The 20,914-nt window shown below is 39.5% G+C and overlaps 1 protein-coding gene across 5 annotated transcripts in view; it reads right to left on the bottom strand.

Moving 5' to 3' along the window:
- The window catches only part of lpin1a (lipin 1a), an 80,383-nt gene that overhangs the window by 13,546 nt on the left and 45,923 nt on the right, over window positions 1–20,914 (bottom strand). For all 5 annotated transcript variants that reach the window (XM_041188273.1, XM_041188272.1, XM_041188275.1 and 2 more), the window contains 9 exons: window positions 20,593–20,905; window positions 19,294–19,387; window positions 19,003–19,190; window positions 15,722–15,815; window positions 14,659–14,728; window positions 11,913–12,005; window positions 4,707–4,774; window positions 2,480–2,621; window positions 102–250 (listed from right to left, as the gene is read on the bottom strand). In XM_041188273.1, the coding sequence (XP_041044207.1) occupies window positions 102–250; window positions 2,480–2,621; window positions 4,707–4,774; window positions 11,913–12,005; window positions 14,659–14,728; window positions 15,722–15,815; window positions 19,003–19,190; window positions 19,294–19,387; window positions 20,593–20,905 (1,211 nt within the window). The remainder of the gene's footprint in view (window positions 1–101; window positions 251–2,479; window positions 2,622–4,706; window positions 4,775–11,912; window positions 12,006–14,658; window positions 14,729–15,721; window positions 15,816–19,002; window positions 19,191–19,293; window positions 19,388–20,592; window positions 20,906–20,914) is intronic.

The raw sequence follows: 20,914 nt of genomic DNA, 5'->3' as shown, positions 1-20,914 counted from the left end.
AATAATTGCTCAGAATCCTATTGTCTGTTTTCAGAAAACGTATTGTCTCTACTTCAAACATGACTAATGACCACTTGGGGGTACATCAGATCAACACGTACCTTGTAATTGTTCCATCAATATCCGAAATAACAATTTTGTCATTCCAGTTCCAGAGGTAGATGGTACCTTCACAACGACATGTGCCCTGGTACTGTGTCGTGACACTAAACACAACATCATTTGGACCTTCCTTTAGTTGGAGACTTTTCTGTTAATTCAGAGAATATGGCTTTATTAACCAACTACGGCAAGATATTCAGTGTCAAATGGCTTTGCTTCCTGTGCTCTCTTAAAATGACCAGTTTGTGCACAGTGGTTTGATCATTTCATATTATATACAGTAAAAAGACTGGTCACTATAACAACAAAAGAACAATTGAGTCAGTTTAAATGAAGCGGTGTGTATGCCCGCAGTACAAAACTGGCCCATCTAACATTAGCAAACTCAATCTTGGAGATGCAGAGGGTGAAAAGTACAAGAATTCACACTGGTCCGGGCAAGGTGGTATAGCAAAATAGAGGGACACCTAACATTGTGCATATTTCACACCTGTCAGGAAGATGTTCAATACGGAGACAGAGTGAGAAAATTGAACAGGTTTATGACAGAGAGCAGGAGGATTCTTCTTTTTTACATAAATTGTTGGAGGCAGTGTAGCATTTCTCAGTTACGAGAATAAAATGTTCACAAAAAAGAGCTGGAGTTACACCATATTACACAGGGAGTTGTGTGCTAGAGCTTTTTAGAATGGGCCAGATGTATCACAACTTTAGCATGCTTGATAATTGAGTTGTCCCACCACATTTACAAATGACATGCACACGAAACTGTTTTGTGCGGTAATGTAATTGCATCCCAGACAGATGCAATATTTTAAAAAAATAAGCCAATAATAAAGCTTTATCCTACAGCATTTCTTCAATAGACAAGCTATCTTACATACTTTGCAATGATATGGGGTATTACTTAGAAATAACAACACAGAAATTAGCTGTTCAACTCATCAGTGCACACTGGTGTTTAGCCTCCACATGAGCTTCAGTCCCAAGTCCATTTGCCTATCCTGTTGCCATATCCCTTTACTCCTTTTCCATGCACCAGCCAGCTAACCAATTCTTAGAAGTTGGCATGATCTCTGCTTCAATCCCTCGCTCCTGTAATGCATTCCACAGCTTCAAAATCCTCTCTGCAAAAATGTTTCTCCTGCTCTCTGTCCTATATCCCTCAAATTTAATTTTGTACCCGCCTCCCTCAATCTAAACTGTGCAACTACTAGGAATAATCTGTTTCAGTTTACTCTCTCATCATAACATTAAGCAACACAACTAAATTACTCCTTAATCTCCTTTAGAGCCCCAGTTTTTCAAGTCTTTCATCATATTGGTATTTCCCTATGCCTGCCAATTTCCAATTATCCTCTAATAACTCAGTGGCCTCTTCTCTCAATTAATATAAATTAACAATTCGCTTCTTACCCATATATTTGTAGAATACAGTTTGTTAATATTATTTGGAGATTCTCTCCTCATACTCCCTCCTTGGTTTTCTTATCCCTTCCTTAACATCTTTCCTCATGTTCTTATATCCTTACATTTATTTTTAAATGATACCTAGAGGACTGATTTCCCCTCTTCCTCTATTTTAGCTTGTCTCTAACCTTCATTTATCTACATCATTTCAAAACTTGAATAGTTTCCTTTTAGGAAAGGCTAGAAAATATGAAAATGATCCCAAACTGTGGAGTTAATAACAATTTTCAGGGTTTCAGTTCACATTAATAAGTGACAACTAAATCCGGTCAGTTGTATCAGATGAGTACATGGACCTCATCCTTTTAAATATTAAGAAATTTGCTTTTTAAACAGCAAGGCAAGTGCAGAATGCAAGAAAGCTGGATGCCTTGAGGGTCGGAAAGGTGGCCATAAGTTCAAATAGCTATGACTCAGACTGTCCCACAGTTATCGATGTCTATGTTGGTCCCCATTTCTATATTCTAGTAAACATAAAACAGTCCACATCAGCATAATTTAAACTCTCTTGCATTGGATGAGTTAATACATTTCTAATGCCCTAAGTAATACAATGAATAAAGTTATTTTGTGCCCTGTGGCCCATTGTTGCAAGATCACGCTGCAGCACCACAGCAGCTTACCAAAGATGGAACAGGTCATATGGATCAAAGCAGGCTTTTGAGTTGTTTGAATCAGGCAAAGTAGCACAATAAATGAAAATTAGGTGCTAAATATAACCAAGTGTTGTCTTAGCATAAAGCAGTCGATTGTAACTGATTTTTTGACAAGGTATAACTGAAAATAAATAACATGATAGCAGAGTCCTGGTTCAATAATTAGCAGGTAGCAGCCTATATCACTGATTTTAATACAGATCACGAGAAACTTTATCCAAACAATATGCGATAAAGCATTTTGTACTTACAAGTTGGTCAGAGCTGAGTCGAAGGGATTTCACATATGAAATATACGATAGAGCTGACAGGTTGTGATCTTGCTGGCCTGCGCTACAATTCTGGTTGATCATTCTAACATCTTCATCACTTGACGATGATTCATCTTTTAACCTAACAGTTTGAAATATACACATTTATCATTAAAAGGAAACCAAGGTGCAAGCCCCCCTATCCACCTCAGCTACCTACACCTCCACTTAGTCATCAATAAATTAAAAGCAACTCACTATCAGCCACCATAGCTCCACATGTTAAAGCTGCTCCTTTTTCATTAAACTGGCACGTTTCAGATATCACAGGGCTGGCAGTGTTTATCAGAAAGCAAAAATTTCCCTGCTTTAAGATTAAGCTCATTAGATCAATAAAGGATGCATCATTGTGCAATTCTATTCCAGAATATAATGTCAAAAGAACTGTGCATACCCTAAGGTTGTATAAATGGTCTTTGTTTCATATTAAATAGGTATCATTAAATGGTCATTTTTAACAAGAAAGATTCTAGATACAACTCAGTGGTACAATGTACAGTAATTCCTCACTTAGTGTTGCAGTTGCATTTCTGAAAAGTACAACTTCAAGTGAATCAGATTTCCCATTACAACCAATGTAAAACTGTAGTTAAGTTTTTTTTTCTAATGAGGACCTACAGAACCTAAAACATTATACCCCTGTGGGTTGAAATACTGTACATTGCTAAAACCTTATAGTCAAAAATTAAGTAACTTAAAATTAAAAAGTAAAAATATGCCAATGTTTTCTACTTACCTCCCACTCACTACTTCCCTCTCCTGCCCTGTCCTGCTCATTGCTGCCCTCTCCGGAACCCTCACTGAGAGTGAGGGCTCAGGAGAAGAGTGGCGAGAGGGAGGCAGTGAGCAAAGGAGTGAGAGGAGCTGCGGGTAGGAGGGTCGGTGAAGAAAGCAGCAGGAGAGATTCAGGGAGCATGGGAGAGAGTTGGGGAATGGGAAAGGCCTGTGCAAAATGGCGCTGGCTGGGTCACGCCAGGCTACGTCAACTCTGGTGCAAAACAACGCTAAAGCAAAAATCCCAACGCTAAGTGTGCGTATCTGCACCATTATATTCACAATGCTATAGCGGAAGGATGCTGAATGAGGTAACTTAAAGCAGGAACTTATTGTACACACTATGGGCAGAAATCTTTGCTCAGCGAGCGGACGCAAACCCAGCCAACCTGCTCCAGCGTGAAATGACACGTGTTGATATCGGCAGAGCCTGCCAACGTCAACACACAGTCGCTTGATAGCTCAGTCAGCGGGCACACACTGGAGCCGGCAGCGTGCCCGCCGACAATTAAAAGACCTGTTAAGGCCATTAAGTAATCAATTTACTTAAACTTTTCGCTGTCCATCCAATTGGACGATTGGCGGGCAGGTGAAGAGGCTAAGCGACCTTTGCAATTTTTGGAAACTTCATCCACGGGTGGGATAAAGTTTCCAAGAGCAAATAAAATCTTTAATTTTTCATTAATGATACGTCCCTGCTCATGTGACAGAGTCACACGAGGGGACGTTTCACATATCTGTCCTATCTTTTGGATGGTACGACAGACTTTTAAACTTGTAGTTGCTCAGTCACAACATTGAGGTGACAGACAACAGGGGCCAGATACTGCCACAGAAAGAAAGGGTAATGGTGGAGGGGAATGAAAAACCAGTGAATCCAGACTATTCTCACACCAATTCCTAGTGATCATTAGTGACAGGCAGTGGCCTATGTGCCTAGTCTTATTTTCCCCTCATCCAATGTTCATATATAGCGTAGGGAGTCAAAGATTGGGAAATCAATACTAAAATAGAGAGTTGGGCAGACCAGGTACCCAAGAGCTGCAGATTTCTTACTCCAAACAAACAATTTAACCTTGTCCTTAATTCAGAAGGTATTATAAATTAGTGCGTTTGAAGGTTTAATAGATTTCCTTCATCGCGTTTTAAAATATTCACAGCAGTAATTTACATAAAATAAATTCCTCAAGGTATTACATTATAAATAATATTTAGATAATTTGTAAGCTGGAAAGAACATTTCGTCCCAGAGGTTTCAATAATTCATTGAAACGTCTGTTCATATTGCCTTAAAATAAACATGGTTGACAGTTCTCTACCAGTGACAGAAGGAAAAAATTAAAGGAATGTAGTTAAGAGCAAGAATCAAATCAGAATTTCTACAGCTTATTACCTGCTTCCAGGGTGTGCAGATTGCTGCCTTGTATCCTGGCCACTTCGAATCTGCTCGATTTCTGATTCCTTTAATGTAGCAAAACAGAATTTAGATTTATGCTTCATCTGTCAAAAAGTGGTAAAGCTACACTTCCTGCTTTACTTTATTACAAATAAAAGTTTTGTATCACTATATTATCAGAATTACATTCTTCCAAGAAGCAGATTAAAAAGAATAGATCCTCAGGTTTCCCCTACTGAAAGAGGTTTTTAAAAAATGAATACATTATTTTGGCAATTACAAAAGTGGGTCATTATGGACAGTACATCCTAGTCAATGCCAAGTGCAGTATTTTGTGATAAACAAAACAATGCCCATGAATAGCACTAGATTATGCAAAGATTTTCAACCAGCTCTCCATTCACATTGTTACTGATCATGGCCAGCACAACTATAGTTGAGTGCAGTTGAAAACAGGGATTATATCTGAGACCCATGAGCTGCAGTGAGATTGTGTGTGTTTTTGCTAAGTAGAAGGAAATTCAAACTAAGTATTTGAATGAACATTTAATAAAAATATATACCCGATATTGGAATATTTATTAAAATACTCCCTTTTCCCATTGCTCTCTTATTGCCCATGTTGTGAGTCAGAAGATAATGATTATGCAGATAGTTGTAATACAGATCATGAAGGAGGTTCCTGTTGGCTAGTTTTACAGCTGATACTTAATCTCATAGGAGCTTGCAACAGATGTTTATTGCAATAATATGCAGCTGTGTGTTTAAGACTGCAAAGGCTGGAAACCAATGCAGATTCTAATCAGTGCTTTTGCTTGTGCACACTCTACACTGATCATTTTGCTAGCAAATAACCAGCTGAAGTTTGCCTCCAACGTCTATCAACTGCTCACTTAATACCACATCCCAATCCTATCCAATGATTTGGGAGAGAATTCCAAGAAAGAAATGTGTGGTGCATCCCCCTTGTTCTAAAACAGTAGAACATGTCAAATGAGCTTCTTTTAAATAGTGGAAATCAAAATATGGTATTCTTTAATTTCCACAACTGTGTACAGAAAATTAATCAGGTGAAATTAGATCTAATTAAGGGGTCCTAACTTATAACTGAAACAGTAAGTGAAAACCGTTTATGGCGCATTTCCCACCACCATCTTGCCGTTTTTCTCTAATCTCAACATATCAAAAAGGAATAAAATTTAGATATAGAATATTCACCATTAAAAAAGGAAGAAAACCTTTCAAACTGTTGCTCAAAATGTAACTCGCCTGCACCACCTGGTGTTCATGGCTTACAAAGCAGCTCAATCTCCTTTTACTCATGACCTTTAATTGTGACATCTCAAATTTTAAATAGAGTTCATTTTAATTTTAAAGTGACGTGCAATTCATATGATGAATGTCAACCCAAACCCCAGTATTTTTTTCTAAAGATGAAGATTTATCGCATGAACGACACTTTTCTAGGGTGCATCGCTGGAGTTGGCTGGCTATAAGAGTACGTTAGTAGTTACTGGTGTTAGTTACCTTCTAATAAAGATACAGTGCAGAGGAATCCAGCAGATTGTCTCCCTTCAGAAACATGCCAAAAATAAATTGAGAATCCTACATATAGTTTTAATGATTCTATATATGTTTTAATTAATTATGTTCACTTTGTCAAAATCTTAAAGAAATATTGTTCAGCACCTTAAAAAGAAATCCTTCAGTAAAAAAAAAAGTTTAAAACAAAGTATTTCTAATTCTATGATCTCCCATGTGTCGAGTAAGAATGATTGCTAAACTAAGCTGAACATTCCAGGCTCAGAGATAGCTCTCCCTCTTTGAGGCTTTGAGCTTTTTCTCTTTGGCAACTATAAAATCCAATCTTGGCATATACATTTCTTGATCTGGAGTCACTGCAACGTTATTTATTATCACGGTTAAGAAGTGAAAGTTACAGAATAAACATCAAAGCACTATTTCATCAGGCCAAACATTTAGACAGAAACTCAGAGTAAACAAGACACCAGTTAAGTCCAGATCTCGACTTTCATGGAGATAAAAATTGGTTGGTTTTTAGAAAGGGTAGCTAAGCTTCAGTGCTAGTGTTATGATTCTGTTAGGGGCCGTTAACATTTAAAGAAGAAATCTGCACAACTGACGGTTAGCCGACAGAACTATGTTACGAGATTTCATGTTTTAAACAAAAACAAACCAAGTTATTTTTGATATACAATAAAGCAAGCACTATTAACTTAACACTGAGGTTTATGAAGACCTGTGCTATAAACTGAGCTCTAATTTCTATTTCCCCCTCAAGCGTTCCCTTATTTAATGAAATCTTTTAAAAGGTTCATTCACTTTTCCTGGGACCAACTCAAAAGATATATCACAGCTCTCTGGAAATCACTCTGATTTCTTTTCAGTGTTCCTGCTATTCGCCAATTCCTTTACTGACCTCACTACTCCGAATTCAGCAGCTCCAACCTGAGCCTCCCTGCGACTCCTGTGCAGTGGCTTAAAACATCAGAATACACCTTTGGTTTCCAATAGCCCATTGCTCTGGTTTCAAACTGCAGCCAAGCTGATTATTTCCATAACTCCAACTGCAACAAGGTTGACCGGTTTTTACTGAGGGGGTTACCGTAGATTTCCTCCTTTACGAGCTAAACATTTCTTCTAATCATTTTCCCCCTTTCCAACTTTGTCTTACACTGACTAACAGTTCTCAATCAAAGGCTGCGCCATAAATGATAAATCTATAGTTTACCCTACCTCAGGTGTAGGTCTAACACTAGTGGTACACTAGTTGACACTAGGTCACGAGTTGAATAAAATGCCCCAAAGAGTCAATCCCAATCAAATCAAATTAGTGGAGACCTTCATTTAGAGGCTAATATGAGTAAGTACTGAACAAATAAGAAATTAAAAAATAATTTATTTTATAGGCTATTTGTGTCAATTTACTGTGTCACCTTTATTAAGATTGTCGACTAGCTGCCTCCTTCTGTACATTAGGTCTTTGTTCTTTCAATGAGCATGTTAATTAGTGCTGTAGTCAAATCCATCTTGAGAGGCATAAAGTAATTTCCATGCTGAACTAATGTCTAGCATTGATTTGCATTGAACATCATCAATTTTTTTTGTGATATTAAAGAACTGTTCAATCCCCAGTTTATGCATTGCAGCTTATTTTCCAAGCATATTGATCCAAACAGCCTATTTGCAGAAACTGGACTTGTGTCAGTATTGATCAGAAGTGAATTCAACAGGAAAAATGACCACTTTAATTTGTTTTGACTTAGGCTTCACCCGGGCGGAAACGTTGCAAGTCCATTAACTGACACTGAATACATTTTCCACTGAAGAAAAGACTGGGCTAGAACACAATCTAAATCTTAAATGTTAAGATGTCTGGATAACGTAGTCAGGAAAGTTTGTTTGGATTTTGAACTCCGAACTGCTGGCCCCAAACAGAAAACCCAAATTCTGTTCTATTTAATGCCACAGAACTTTATACTATACCAAGGTTAAACAGGATAATACTAGAAAACCCATAATAAATACATGGCAGTTCACTGGATTGCAGGCAGCATGGTGAACCGGTGCTGTTTTAAATGCTGTACAGCCAGTGCTCTCTGCGCAGTTCATTGGCTGGATACATCAGTAGGCAGCCCAATATTGCGAGTGGCTATCAGTACTTAAAAGGCAGCCTGGATGTATTAAAGTGCATTGTGACTGCAAGAAGTGAAAGTCCTTTGACTATTGCAATATATATTTGAACAATAACAAAAACAGAATTACCTGGAAAAACTCAGCAGGTCTGGCAGCATTGGCGAAGAAAAGAGTTGACGTTTCGAGTCCTCATGACCCTTCAGCAGAACAGAACACTAGTTCTGTTGAAGGGTCATGAGGACTCGGAATGTCAACTCTTTTCTTCTCCGCCGATGCTGCCAGACCTGCTGAGTTTTTCCAGGTAATTCTGTTTTTGTTTTGGATTTCTAGCATCCGCAGTTTTTTGTTTTTATTTTTGTTTTTATATTTGAACAATGGCTGAACATGTGAGAGAATGGGCATCAAGGCTTTCAGACATTGCAAGACTTGGTGCAAAATGTAGGCAAAAGTAAACAGGCCCTGTACCTAGTGTTGGGAAGGGGAGAGGAGGAGGAGATTCTCCAGATATATGCTTAGGAACTAGTCGGATGCAATAGTGGCAATGTCAGGCGTATAGCTTCAAGAGCATGGGTAGGTGACCTGACACAAGTGGTCAATGTGAGCGAGTTCAATCTTCAAATGGTATATCCTACCAGCTGTTCGAGTAGCCTCATCCAATACTCAATTCACTATAGTCCCACCAGCCACTCCCCAGCAATTACTTCCACATGTGCCACTTCATCCTTTAACACACACAGACCTGCTGCAAGCCTCGCATCCCACAATGTTCAGCTCACACAAACTGGCAGCTATTCCCCCATAACAGCCATATGATCTAAACATATTGCAGGGCTCTCACTGGCACACTTCCCACTCAGGTGGTGAATAGCCAGAAGCAGCAAGAAAGAACTGAGGGAGAAGCAGCCTGCATGTTTTACCCCTTCCCATGGTGGCCTCTCTAGGGGTTATCACTGAGGTTATGGCAATGGCAGGGAAGTCAACGATGAGGGTATCTGTACACCTAATCCTCCTCCTTGGATAAAGGCGAGTCCTGTATGTGGTGAAACATCAGACGCAATTGCACTGGAGCCAGATTGGGGGGAGAAAGAGAGTGCACATGCCAACTCGCCAGGAGGAGAAGTCACATACTAGTTCTTGTGCTGAGAAGTCAGATGAGGACTTTGTTGGGCCAACTACCGAAGGCGGCTGTTCTGATGAAGGGTCACTGACCTGAAATGACAACTTTGTTCCTCTCTCCACAGATGCTACCTGACCTACTTCCAGCATTTCCTTCTGTTTTTTTTATTACAGAAGGTGGCTGATGGGTGTACACAACTAAATACTTTCTCCATTTGAAAATCTGTACACAACGTCAAGGAACATCAACTTGGTGTTGGGCTTTGAGCAGAGCTTGGATCCCATTCTTTCCAACATGGAGTGGGTGGTCACCTCCACCAGCACACGTGGAATGCAAAGTAATGACATGTGGCTGATGACTGATGTCACAGCTCCCTTTGCAACACAAGCGGCTTCCATCAATGGCCTAACTGATGCAATGGAAGCTCAGACTGTTGTCACCATGGCTATGGATGCTAGCCTTCAAAGAGGCTGCCAGAGCATCACAGCAGTGCGACCTGTTCTCCAATAGATCAGCAGAATTGCTGAGGCATTACTCTAGGGGAACGGGGGGCGGGGGTGGTTCCATAGAACACAAAACTGCTGATGACAGCATTCCTGTTCCCAACTCTATCCCTTCACCCATTCCCTTGATATTGCCCACCAGTCAGTCAGGCAGTCCAGACCAAGGTGAGACAGTCTAAAGCTGGGCTCTCTAGGTCCAGAGCTGCTGGAGTTTATCATTCAAGACCATCTGCAGTCTTCCCCATTGAACATCAGCAGCCTTCCATCAGCCATGCTGCAGCCCCTGCAGTAGCACTATGTAGGAGCATGTGTCCAAAAGCATAATAATAGCACAGTAAGATCCCATCTTATCATCATAGTTTCACATTGCTTCGGAAAATGTGAAGGAGAGTCTGTACTTAAGGTTAGTTTTACTCTAATAATTTACACAAATATAATTGGTCCAGACCTTTTCAGTCTTGAATTCCACTGATCATTATGAAGTCAAATAAGGCTAACAATGCTCAGCACCCCCCCCCCAGCTGTTGTCAAGCAGCACAAGTTGGGCAGAGGAGTCAGGAATTCTGGTGGGAACCACGAATACTGGGTCTCTGCTGAGAATCTGCTGACCTGCACATGTGGCTCTGCTGCATAGAACTTCTGCATGTTTAAACATGGACCCTGATTTTGGAGAGGGTGAGGCCAAGGGAAAGGAAATGCCATTGCTAGAATTCCCTTGCCCTAACGCCTCTATTGCTAACCCTACTCTGAGCCTGAATATTCAGGAACAGAGATCACCAACATCCATTCCACCATAATGCTCTGGTCCGCTGCCAGGATCAAAGGAAATTCTAAAATGCAAGGTGATGACAATATATCTTTGAGTTTTAATGCTGCCCCACAGTACCTTTTTACCTTATCTGTGGAAAATGCAGCTTCAAAACTGAACACCCCAGACACCCATGCCTCAGATTATTCCTTCCATATATTGCTGAAAAGAGGGACATGTCAAAGCTTTGCAGACTAAGAACACGTGCACACAATGCACCCATTTCAGCTAAACGAAATAGGTGACAGCCTATAGGTGACAGGGAAATGCCTTGACCAATCAGGGCCAAGCTGCCTGGCTTAAATTTCAAACAATACTTGGCAGTTAACTGTCAGTCACTATCACTGGTGCATTCTCCATGGCAACACCTCTGCCAGAGTCCACTTGTCAACCAATCAGCACCCTCCTTACATGCAGTATAAATCAGTGTTTTCCCCTTATATTGGTATTCTTGAGAGAGTGTCTTGATGAGCGCAAGATGAAAAGCTTCGACATGTTTCTTTTCAGTAATACTCGAGTTCTGTACTACAAAATGACTATTTGTATTCCTTCCATATACTTCTGCCTCAGTCCTCTCCTCCTCTTATTACTTATAACAGTCTTACTTCACACCCACTGATATTCCTCATGTCCCTATTGTTCCCTTCCACGAACGCCTTCTCCTTCAGGTCGTTCTCTGCTGCCAGAAAGCAAGGAAGGAATAACAATGTTTAAATACGAATAGCATGAGTGGCTGGGATGGAAATTTCCACATACCTCAGACAAGGAGGATTCAAATATAAATCAGGAAGGACAGGGATTCAGAAACTGATCAGGAGACAAAGGGTCAAGGGAGGTGGATAACTAATAATAGGAGGCAGGAGTATGTCACAAGACCACAATGTGGGAAGAATTTCATAGTTAAAACTGGCTCAACCTCAGCTAACTACAGGATGAATTCCCTTCTCAGAATACTTCATCTGATTCAATATACATTGCAAATGGACTGTGGTGATTTCAAGTTTAATTCCATAGCACATTACAGTGAAATTGTACCCTGTTTACATAACATGACTCGACATTCCAAGGAGGCTATTATGTGACAGATTAAGATTTAGGGGTAGCACTGGGAAACGTACCACTTTCACTTTGTTGCTCCTTCCACGCCATGAAAACCACCATCTGCCACCTTTCTTAGGCATCTTTTCCTTAATTAGGTTTTCCACGGTTACCTGTTATAAATGTACAAAAGTAACTAATGGAATAAAAAAAAACTGAACCTGAACATTACACAAAAACAACAAAATGCTGTTCTCCAAGTGAAAGAAGCAAGAATAAAAAAAACATACTTTGGGATCAAAACTAATCTTCGCAAACCAAAATGCTGCAATATTGAATAGCGAATGGAGGTAACTGAGGCATGAGTACTTGAATGATTTTTAAAACAAAATCAAAATTTTCACAAAAGAAAAATAAAGAGGGAAAGAGAAAAGATTAGTTTAGAAATACATAAACCCAGGTGTTTATATTTCAGACTTGAGAAATAGAATTTGACAAGTCTAATTAGACAGAGAAATTTTAATGTATACATTTAAAACAAATTTAAAATATTCAATTCTACCTAAAGCTCCTAAATAATAGAACATTAAAGCTTTACTATTGTCTCACACAAGGTAATATTTTCTACGGGAATTTATGTTCCTCTCAAGACCACCTCCCATGCCATTAGAGCTCCATGGTTTTTCTTTTGATGTGTATGCAAATAAGCTAGTATAACTCAAGCACATATTTATTGTGTTCATAGGCTGATGCAACAGGTTAACACGTTGGTCTAGATTTTCCCCACTTGAAGTCCAGTGTGGAGTGCACCAGTTAAGAACACTAGAACCCGTGACAAGCTGGCAGCTTTGCTCCACTTCACCAGCACTGATATTAAGTAGCTACCACAAGAGCTGGCGAAGAGGTGGGGGACTGCAGAAATTTCTAGTTCTGATGCAATGTCATCAAGAAGCGTAGAAAAGTTACAGCATAGAAAGAGGTCATTCAGCCCATCCTGTCGGCACCATCCAAAAAGAGGGGAAAAAAGCCACCCATTCTACTCCCATCTTCCAGCAGCTGGTCCATAGCCTTGCAGGTTACAGCTCTTCAATATTAATAATATTACTAACAGCCCGAAACATTAATTCTGTTCGTCATCTCTCCACTGCTGCTGTTTTTATAACACACTTACAATGTTTTCTTAGAACATATAGCTTCGCTCTACTCCATTATTAATATTTAAAAATTGTTGGGGACCCAAAAGTCATGTACAAAAACAAACTAACAATGTAGCCTTGTGTCTGCAGCAGAGCACAAGTGTACAAGTGGTGCCACATGCCAAGATTCTCTCCTTGCTGGTCATTTGCACAACTAGAATTCACATCAGAGGTGAGAGTCTAAAAAATGTTGATGTCAAATTCTAATGTCCATAGTATTATTGGAAAGAACTGCCACTGTTTGACCAGGAGAACACTTAGCATGTTTTGTTTTTTTCCACCGAGTTTAAATTTACTACTGGCAGGCTAATGTATAGATGTTAGCTCCGATGGTTGACATGGCAAGGGTCCTATACAATTTTGGGTTAAGCAGTCAAATCAGATCTTTGCACATAGGAATCCACTGTATAAAAACAAAAAAAAACACAATTGATAGCAGTGAGCAATAATCATGGGACTTCATTCACTAAAGCTATTGGATCAATATTGTAGGAAATCCAGATGCTACAGTCGATATTCTCAAAAGGATAAAATGGAGACACTTTGTTGCTTAAGAATTCATAATACTGGTTAAAATATAGTCAGAGTTTTGGATGCTGGTAAAAGGGTCCAAAAGGAAAAGCAAGCAAGTTTGGCTATCACCTGTATTAGCACAAAATTGACATACATCAAACTCACTTAAAATAAATGTATATATGTCTAAACTACTAGTACAGATGGTAGGAAACTTTGTCCTAAATTTAGGTGGGCCAAGAGATTAGGCTGGGACACTGACATAGGATTCCAGTTCATGCCAGATTCCCTGGTTTTTTTGCCAGTTTTACAGAGGGCCTTGTTTGAGGGATAACCTCCACCCCAAACATGCTTAAAGGAGACACAGTCAGGGGAGAGGGCTTGTTGTCTGGGTGTTGTTTCAGTCTTGGCCTGGCACATCAAATGAAAGCAGAATACTGGACTCCTGACCAGCAGAAGTGGGGCTCACCCAAGGGTCCAACCCCAAAATTGACCAACCCTCAGGATTTTCTAAATCTTAAAATGAGAGCTCACCTAATCACCTCCTGAGCTGGTAGTGATAGTAAGCTGATCCACATTGCTTCCTCCAATTTCCTCTTCTACCCTTCTGTAGTGGCACAAGTCTCTACCATAGGGATGCAGATTAGGGAATTTTCATTCAACCTTGGAAGGTCTAGCAGTGTTTGGGGTTGGCAACACTTATTCCAGATCTACCTGCACATTTTCAGCTCCCCCCCTGCCTCCTGAAAACCAGGGGATAGATTAAATCACTTGAAAGCCAATCACTACAACTTGAATTTCATGAAAACTTGGCAGAGCTATGGAAACTGCATTTCATAGAATGGGATGTCCAAAACAGCTTCCTACCAGTCAGTTACAGAGCAACAGTGTTTTTCTACACATTAGTAACATGCTTTTGGGCAATTCAATTTAAACATGCTAAGGTTTGTACCATAACAACTCAACATAATTCCTCTGCTATGAAGTTAGCATGCAACACATTGCACTAAAGCAGCACAGCATATTATAATCAAATGATTATTAATTTTAAACCCCCTACTTAGTAGACTATCCTGGTCCCTTTGCCAAGTCATTTGCCATTTAAATATTAACTCACCTTTGGCAATGGTTTCTGGAATGTCTGCACTGCTAGAAGCATAGGAGCAGCTGTTGACCAGTTATAGTACCTAGGTTTTGTCAACAGATGAAAATTGTATTATCATGTATAGAATCCCAGCAGGTTGATCAATCTTCAATATACTTGCATTCAATTTGAAACATGTGGGATGTCTTACTGCATTACAGGTGCTACATAAATGCAAGTTGTTGCTAAGTCTTATAGTTAACCATGAAGGCACATGACGGAAGGCACATGATGGAATCAAAGATGCAGTGACATGGCCAGTTCTATAAAGTGAATTAATGAGCCTGTCTAGTGTTAAGCTTCTAACATCCAAATGGTAAAGTAGGAAACCAGATTCTAGTATTTAAATTAATTCTAGATTTATTTAAAATTACAGATGCTAGCATCCTCCCTACCGACATCCAGTGTCCCAAAAGTATCTTATGCTCATTTAATAAAGTTTCTCACTATATGTGCTCAAAGTACTTGATCAATACCCTCCATCTGTATATCCTTAACCTTAATAATGTAATTAACATACCATTAACACTTAGCACCAGCAAAGCAGTAAGAATTACTTTGCAGGATATATAACAAAATCAAGTTTCTGCACAATGCTTTAATAAAATTAAAATGTAAACTAAATGAACCGCAGTGCAATTGGAGTTTTATCATGAAGCAGCATAAGGCACAGCAGATGAAAGATGATCAGAGAAACTATGCACTTTAACACATAAGCCAAAAGGAAGAGAGTTAGGTCAGAGTTCTGAAAATATAGTTAAAAACACACTTGCTGCAAAAGTGCTAACTTATTGGGCAAAAACATATGACAAATATAAATCAATTGATTCTTCTTTTTAAATTTTTTTGTGTTCCCCTTGAATCTCTTGCAAAGCATTTAAGATGCTGGCACAGTATAGGGTCCACACAAATCTTAAACATAAAAATCTGCTTCTAATCAACCATTAAAAACTTCAAACTATCATATATTCTGAGCAATTATTTAGTACAAATTTGCCACTTGGGTTTCTCTTTCTGTCCATTCCGTTGTACTTACTTGCTTCCAATCTTCACAACCAGATTGGGGTCATCAATGATTCCTGGATTCTCTGCAAACTGTTGATATGTGACAGAATGTTGCACAAATTGTTCTGCAAGAATACAGACAAGACATCAACATAATTTAAATATGAAGACTATTCAGCCCATATTCATTCATCTATCCAGGAAGACCACAAGTTTCCCCCAGTGTAACCTTCTATTGTTTCTAAAAACAATTCCAAGGTTTTGCCTCGACTGCTCCATCTGGGAAACTATTCCAAGGCCCGAATCTTCTGGTCAGCGTGCAGAGGCAGGCCGACGCGCAAAATGACACTCGGTCACGCGTCCCGACATCACCGATCTTCAGTGTGGTGGGCGCACACCGGAGTCAGCTGGGCGCCCAAACTGTCAAAGGCCTATTAAAGGCCGTTCATCAACTAATTGAGCTGATTGTCTGGGCTGCCCATTCAACGTTAAGGTTGGCGGGCAGGCGATGAGCCCGGGCGGCTATTTCTCATGAAACCTCATGCATGGGCAGGGTGAGGTTTCATGAAGGCTTTATAAATTAAATACAATTTTTTTATTGAAATACATAAGCATGTCCTAGCTCACGTGACACTGTCACACATGAGGGGACATGTCGGAGTAATTTTTAAAAATCTTTCTTCACCCCCCCACCCATTTTTCATAATGAAATGAATCTCCGGGGCAGCTCCGTGCCTTGGAGATTTCTGCACACTTGCGTGCACATGCGTGAAAGAGCGCAGGCCCCGACTCCGCCACCTCCTCCCCCGCCTGCACGGAAGTGCTGAGCGCGTCCGGGTGCGCGTCACGCTGGGCGGGCATTAATTAGCCCACCCACGTAAAATTGCGGCGCACAGCCGATCACGGGGCGGTAATCGGCTGCGCGCCCACCTGCTCCCACCCAGCCCACACGACAGGGAGAAAATTCTCCCAAGTGTCCACAATTATGGTAGAATACATTTATTTTGAGCCTTTCATTGACAATTTTCATATCCAAATAGGTAACAGCTCCCTTAGCTGTTGGAAAGAACTTCCTGATATACGCCCTAAATTGATATCTAACTAGTTTCAATCCATTTTCCCTTGCCCTATTTGCATATGTACAGTAATTTTCAAATTTACTTTAACTGTATGATTTACAAACATGCAAATCTCAAAGACCAGCTTTCAGATGCCTCTTTTCAGGACAAAAAATCCTAATATTCGCCAATCTTTCCTCAGAGCTCTCACCTCTAACACCAGGAATTAACCCCATGGTTTTTCTCAGCTCTTCCTCCAATGCTTGGATTCCTCCCTTGTATTTTGGCAACCATAAGTGAATAAGTAACCAGGGTGTGATCGGCCAACTACTCTACAGGCCGAACAGGACTTGCTCCAAATTGTACTCTACAGTTTCAGTTATATATTTTCCTGACTTTATTAATTGCCACTTGGTATTCATTAGCAGATTTGATATGCGGCATGTCTAAGATTCCCAGGTTTCATTCAGTTTCACCCTTAGCTCTTTCAATATCCTTTGTGGATTACATGTGATGCCATCCACCCTAAACCCAGTACTTCATATCTGTTCACAGTCAATTTTCATCTCATGCTCTGCCCACATACACATTATTATTTAGTAATCCGTGTCATCTTCTCAAAAAACATTTCTTTTTCCTAGTTTGGCATAATCTTCAAATTTGCATGGACTCACTGATATAAATCAAGAACAGCAGTGGTTCCAAAAGTGATCTCCAAGACACACTACTCTGTACTCCTGCCGTATTTTGACAGTTAAAATAGAGACCATATTTATAAGATAGTAGAAAAGTTGCCAAAAAAGTGTAAAGAAAAACACCTAAGGGAGCTATTATCTATTTGGATACGAAAATTGTCAATGACAGGCTCAAAATAAATTTATTCTACCATAATTTATTTTCATTCTTTTTCAACAACACATCTGTGGAATTTTCCAACTATGAATTACAGCATTTTTCCTTTTTTTAAAGAAAAATATACTCAGTGTAGGTTTCAGCATAGTCAAATCATTAGTTTGATGAAGCAGGAAGCTCACAACACAATCATGTTGTGATCAACAAAAATAATCCCCCATTCAATCTGGGTGCTGTTTTCATTTCCACAGCCACCGTCTCCCTGGCTTCTCCTAGCAGATTATCTTTGTAATTTCATAACAGTTAGCTCTGAATTTTGCTCAGCTTGCTATTGTGGATTTGAACCCATCAGGACCAGGGTTGAGCTCAAACTCACTAAAATGGTATATTGTTTTCTCCCAATTAAGAGGGAAAACTTCATTCTCCCCATTGAACAAGAAAATAATATTTGGCTTGTCACACTTGTTCCTCATCACATGAGCTGAACTTTGTAGAGTATTGAAAATTGCATTGTGCATTTTGACAACTTAAGGCTATCATATACTCGTACCAGCAGATGGGAGTCTAAAAGAAGACTAAAAGAATCCATGTTTTACAGCACATGTAGTTCTGATCTGAATGCATTTTGCTAAATCTTACTGTTTCTTCCAAAGAACTTCACAAATTCAAGTTGATTTAATTTTTTGAGGGAGGTGAATAATGACAGCTAAAACCACAAGATAAATCTGAGAAATTTCTTCCTGCCCTCCTAAAGCAATTACTGAAATTGTCAATCTAATAATCTAATGGCACAATCTATGCTCTTCAAATTTAAACAGATGCACTCCACAGACGTTTCAGTAGCCCCAGATGCATAGGACCCACAGTATATCATTAATGTCTAAGCATGCCTTAATCATGCTTTTTACTGGATATTCCTCTAGCTCTTTCTTAAAGTTAAGATTTATGTAGCAGTAACTACTTTGATGGGGCTCTCTTCCACACATCTCGTCCAATTGTCCAATTTCCTCGGACTGAGGAGAATTGATATACCCTTTGGCCTGTTTACCATGAATTAAGTCAATGCAATGTATCCAAACTAAACAAGAAAAAAATGCCCAATTATACTTGGCGTTCTCATTTATTAGATGTAAAGCAATTTAATGGTAAATGGTGTGCCTTAGATGCCTTAAATGCTGGTGTCCAAGGCACAACCACATCATAACCATGGATTCATAGACATCCATCCACTAACACATTTAACCAAAAAGTAATTGTAAAATTAAGTCACAAGTGATATGGCAATTAGATGAATACATTGGTTGTTGTGGCATACATACAAGATATGGATTAAATAGAGTGGGTCTTGCTTTGTTACGACTTTTGTGACAAAGTACAGGTTTCTTTCTCATGGAATCTTTACCTTTCGTTATTTCTTTGTAGTCATTAAGCCCACCACAGAGTGAAATGGCAATGGCTGGCAGGTCGCCAATAGTATCATAGAAGCTGTCAATTCCACTGTCCATTCCAGAGCTGCCTACAGTCTGTGGTGACTGATTTTCTGAATGTGCTCCATTTTCACACCAATTTCTGCTAGCTGTGCCGTTTTCACTGCAGAAGAAATAATTCCAGGACTTGAATATGTCAGGTACTTTCTAGTTTACATTAAGCCATTGACTGAGCTTCAAAAGAAAATCGACAGCTTCATGGTTACCATTTTGGAAAATAAAGAGCTGCAACTTCAGGATTCATCTCAGTGATATCATCCAGGTAGACACCATCAGCACCCAGGTGACGACTACGTTTATCTGAGAATGTAAAAAAAAAGAAACTAAAGATTTATTCTGGACTTCAGCACCAATGTCATTTCCATTCTATTGACATGAGTCATCAGTTGGAGGAGTATGCACAAATCTCAGCCCTATAGAGTTTCAGCAAATCTTTTCAGAAGACTATTTTTTTTTAAATCTGCTAGGTGACATCATCTGCTATAGTGAAGCACATTTGCACAGATAAAACACAGCTCATTCTTGGCAGGACATTCTCAGTCCTCGAGTGATGCTCCAGTTAACAGCTCACCATGCTAAACTGCTCCACTTACTTCATAGCCCCACGCAAAGAGAGACAGTTCACAGAGGAATGTGTTGTATTTTGGAAATACAAAACTTAGGGAGCAGAAGAAAGAAGACAGGAAATTGTCCAAAAGGAAGGAACTGCTCATTAGGTCAGGAAATATACAACAGAAACATTTGATAATTTCTCTTTTAGGAGTTACAAAGGTACAAAAAATACTTTCAGTTTAATATGGGAAAGGTTAAAGGTGCAAGGCCCTGGTTTTTAAAATGCCTGCAAGGAAATAGACTTGAAAGTGAACAAGCAGGCTCAAATTTTTGATGCATATTTTGAGTGGACTTGACATGACAAGTTTTTTTTTGCTGGCTATTCTGGGCTTTGCTTAGTCAGGATTCTGTGAATGAACCGTTAGTACAGCTGCCAACAGCATATTTACATTTCACATTTATGGCAGCTTATTTGATATTTCATCTGCTATTCAATGTGTTGTGCAGAGATAAGAGCTCATCTTGTGGGGAACTGCAGAGAAGAATCCACTTCAAGACTCTCAACTGCAAAGAAATATCCTACAAATGTACTTTCAGTAGTCAGTAGATTCGGTGAATATTAGCTCCAGTGCTCTTTAGGCAGAATTACTAAAACCTGACGTAAAGGATTCAGATCCTTGGCTTTTCTCTAGTTTTCAACATTTCTAGTACCACAGCAAAACTTATGTAATTCATTTCTAATAGCCGGGAGTTTTTCAGTTGATTTCTAAGATTTCAGGACCATTACACTCCAATCAAAGTATTCAACGTTTATATCTGCATCACATTTATATCCCCATTATATAGTATCTTTATTTTATTATGAAAAATTAAGGCTAAAGTCCTCCAGTTCTGTTTTACAATCATGGAATCTGTAGCGTAGTGATTCACCAATGCCACTTCAGACAGCTTACCTTTCTTCTTGCATGGGGAATCGGTTTTGTTGATTTGCTTGATCTGATTGCCAATATGGTTTGACTCCCCATTTTCTGGTACCAGTGGAGCTGTTGACGGTTCAAAGCTTTCTGAACCATGTGTAAAATTGTCCACAGACTGAGAATTTAACTCGCTTACTGCTAAAGGCTCAGGTTTCACTAGTGGAGGGGGAGTCAATGAATCACCATGAGAGTTTACAAAAGGGGCACTCTCGATTACTCTGAAGTGAGTTTTTCCTGATGGGGTGATGTTCACCCTGTTAACTTCTTCTGTTTTTGGAAGAGTAACAAGCTGAAAAAA

This window comes from Carcharodon carcharias, chromosome 5, assembly GCF_017639515.1.
Source record: "Carcharodon carcharias isolate sCarCar2 chromosome 5, sCarCar2.pri, whole genome shotgun sequence".
Taxonomy (NCBI): Eukaryota; Metazoa; Chordata; class Chondrichthyes; order Lamniformes; family Lamnidae; genus Carcharodon; species Carcharodon carcharias.
Note: the sequence above shows the minus strand (reverse complement) of the source record. Positions and strands in the feature narration are given on the sequence as shown.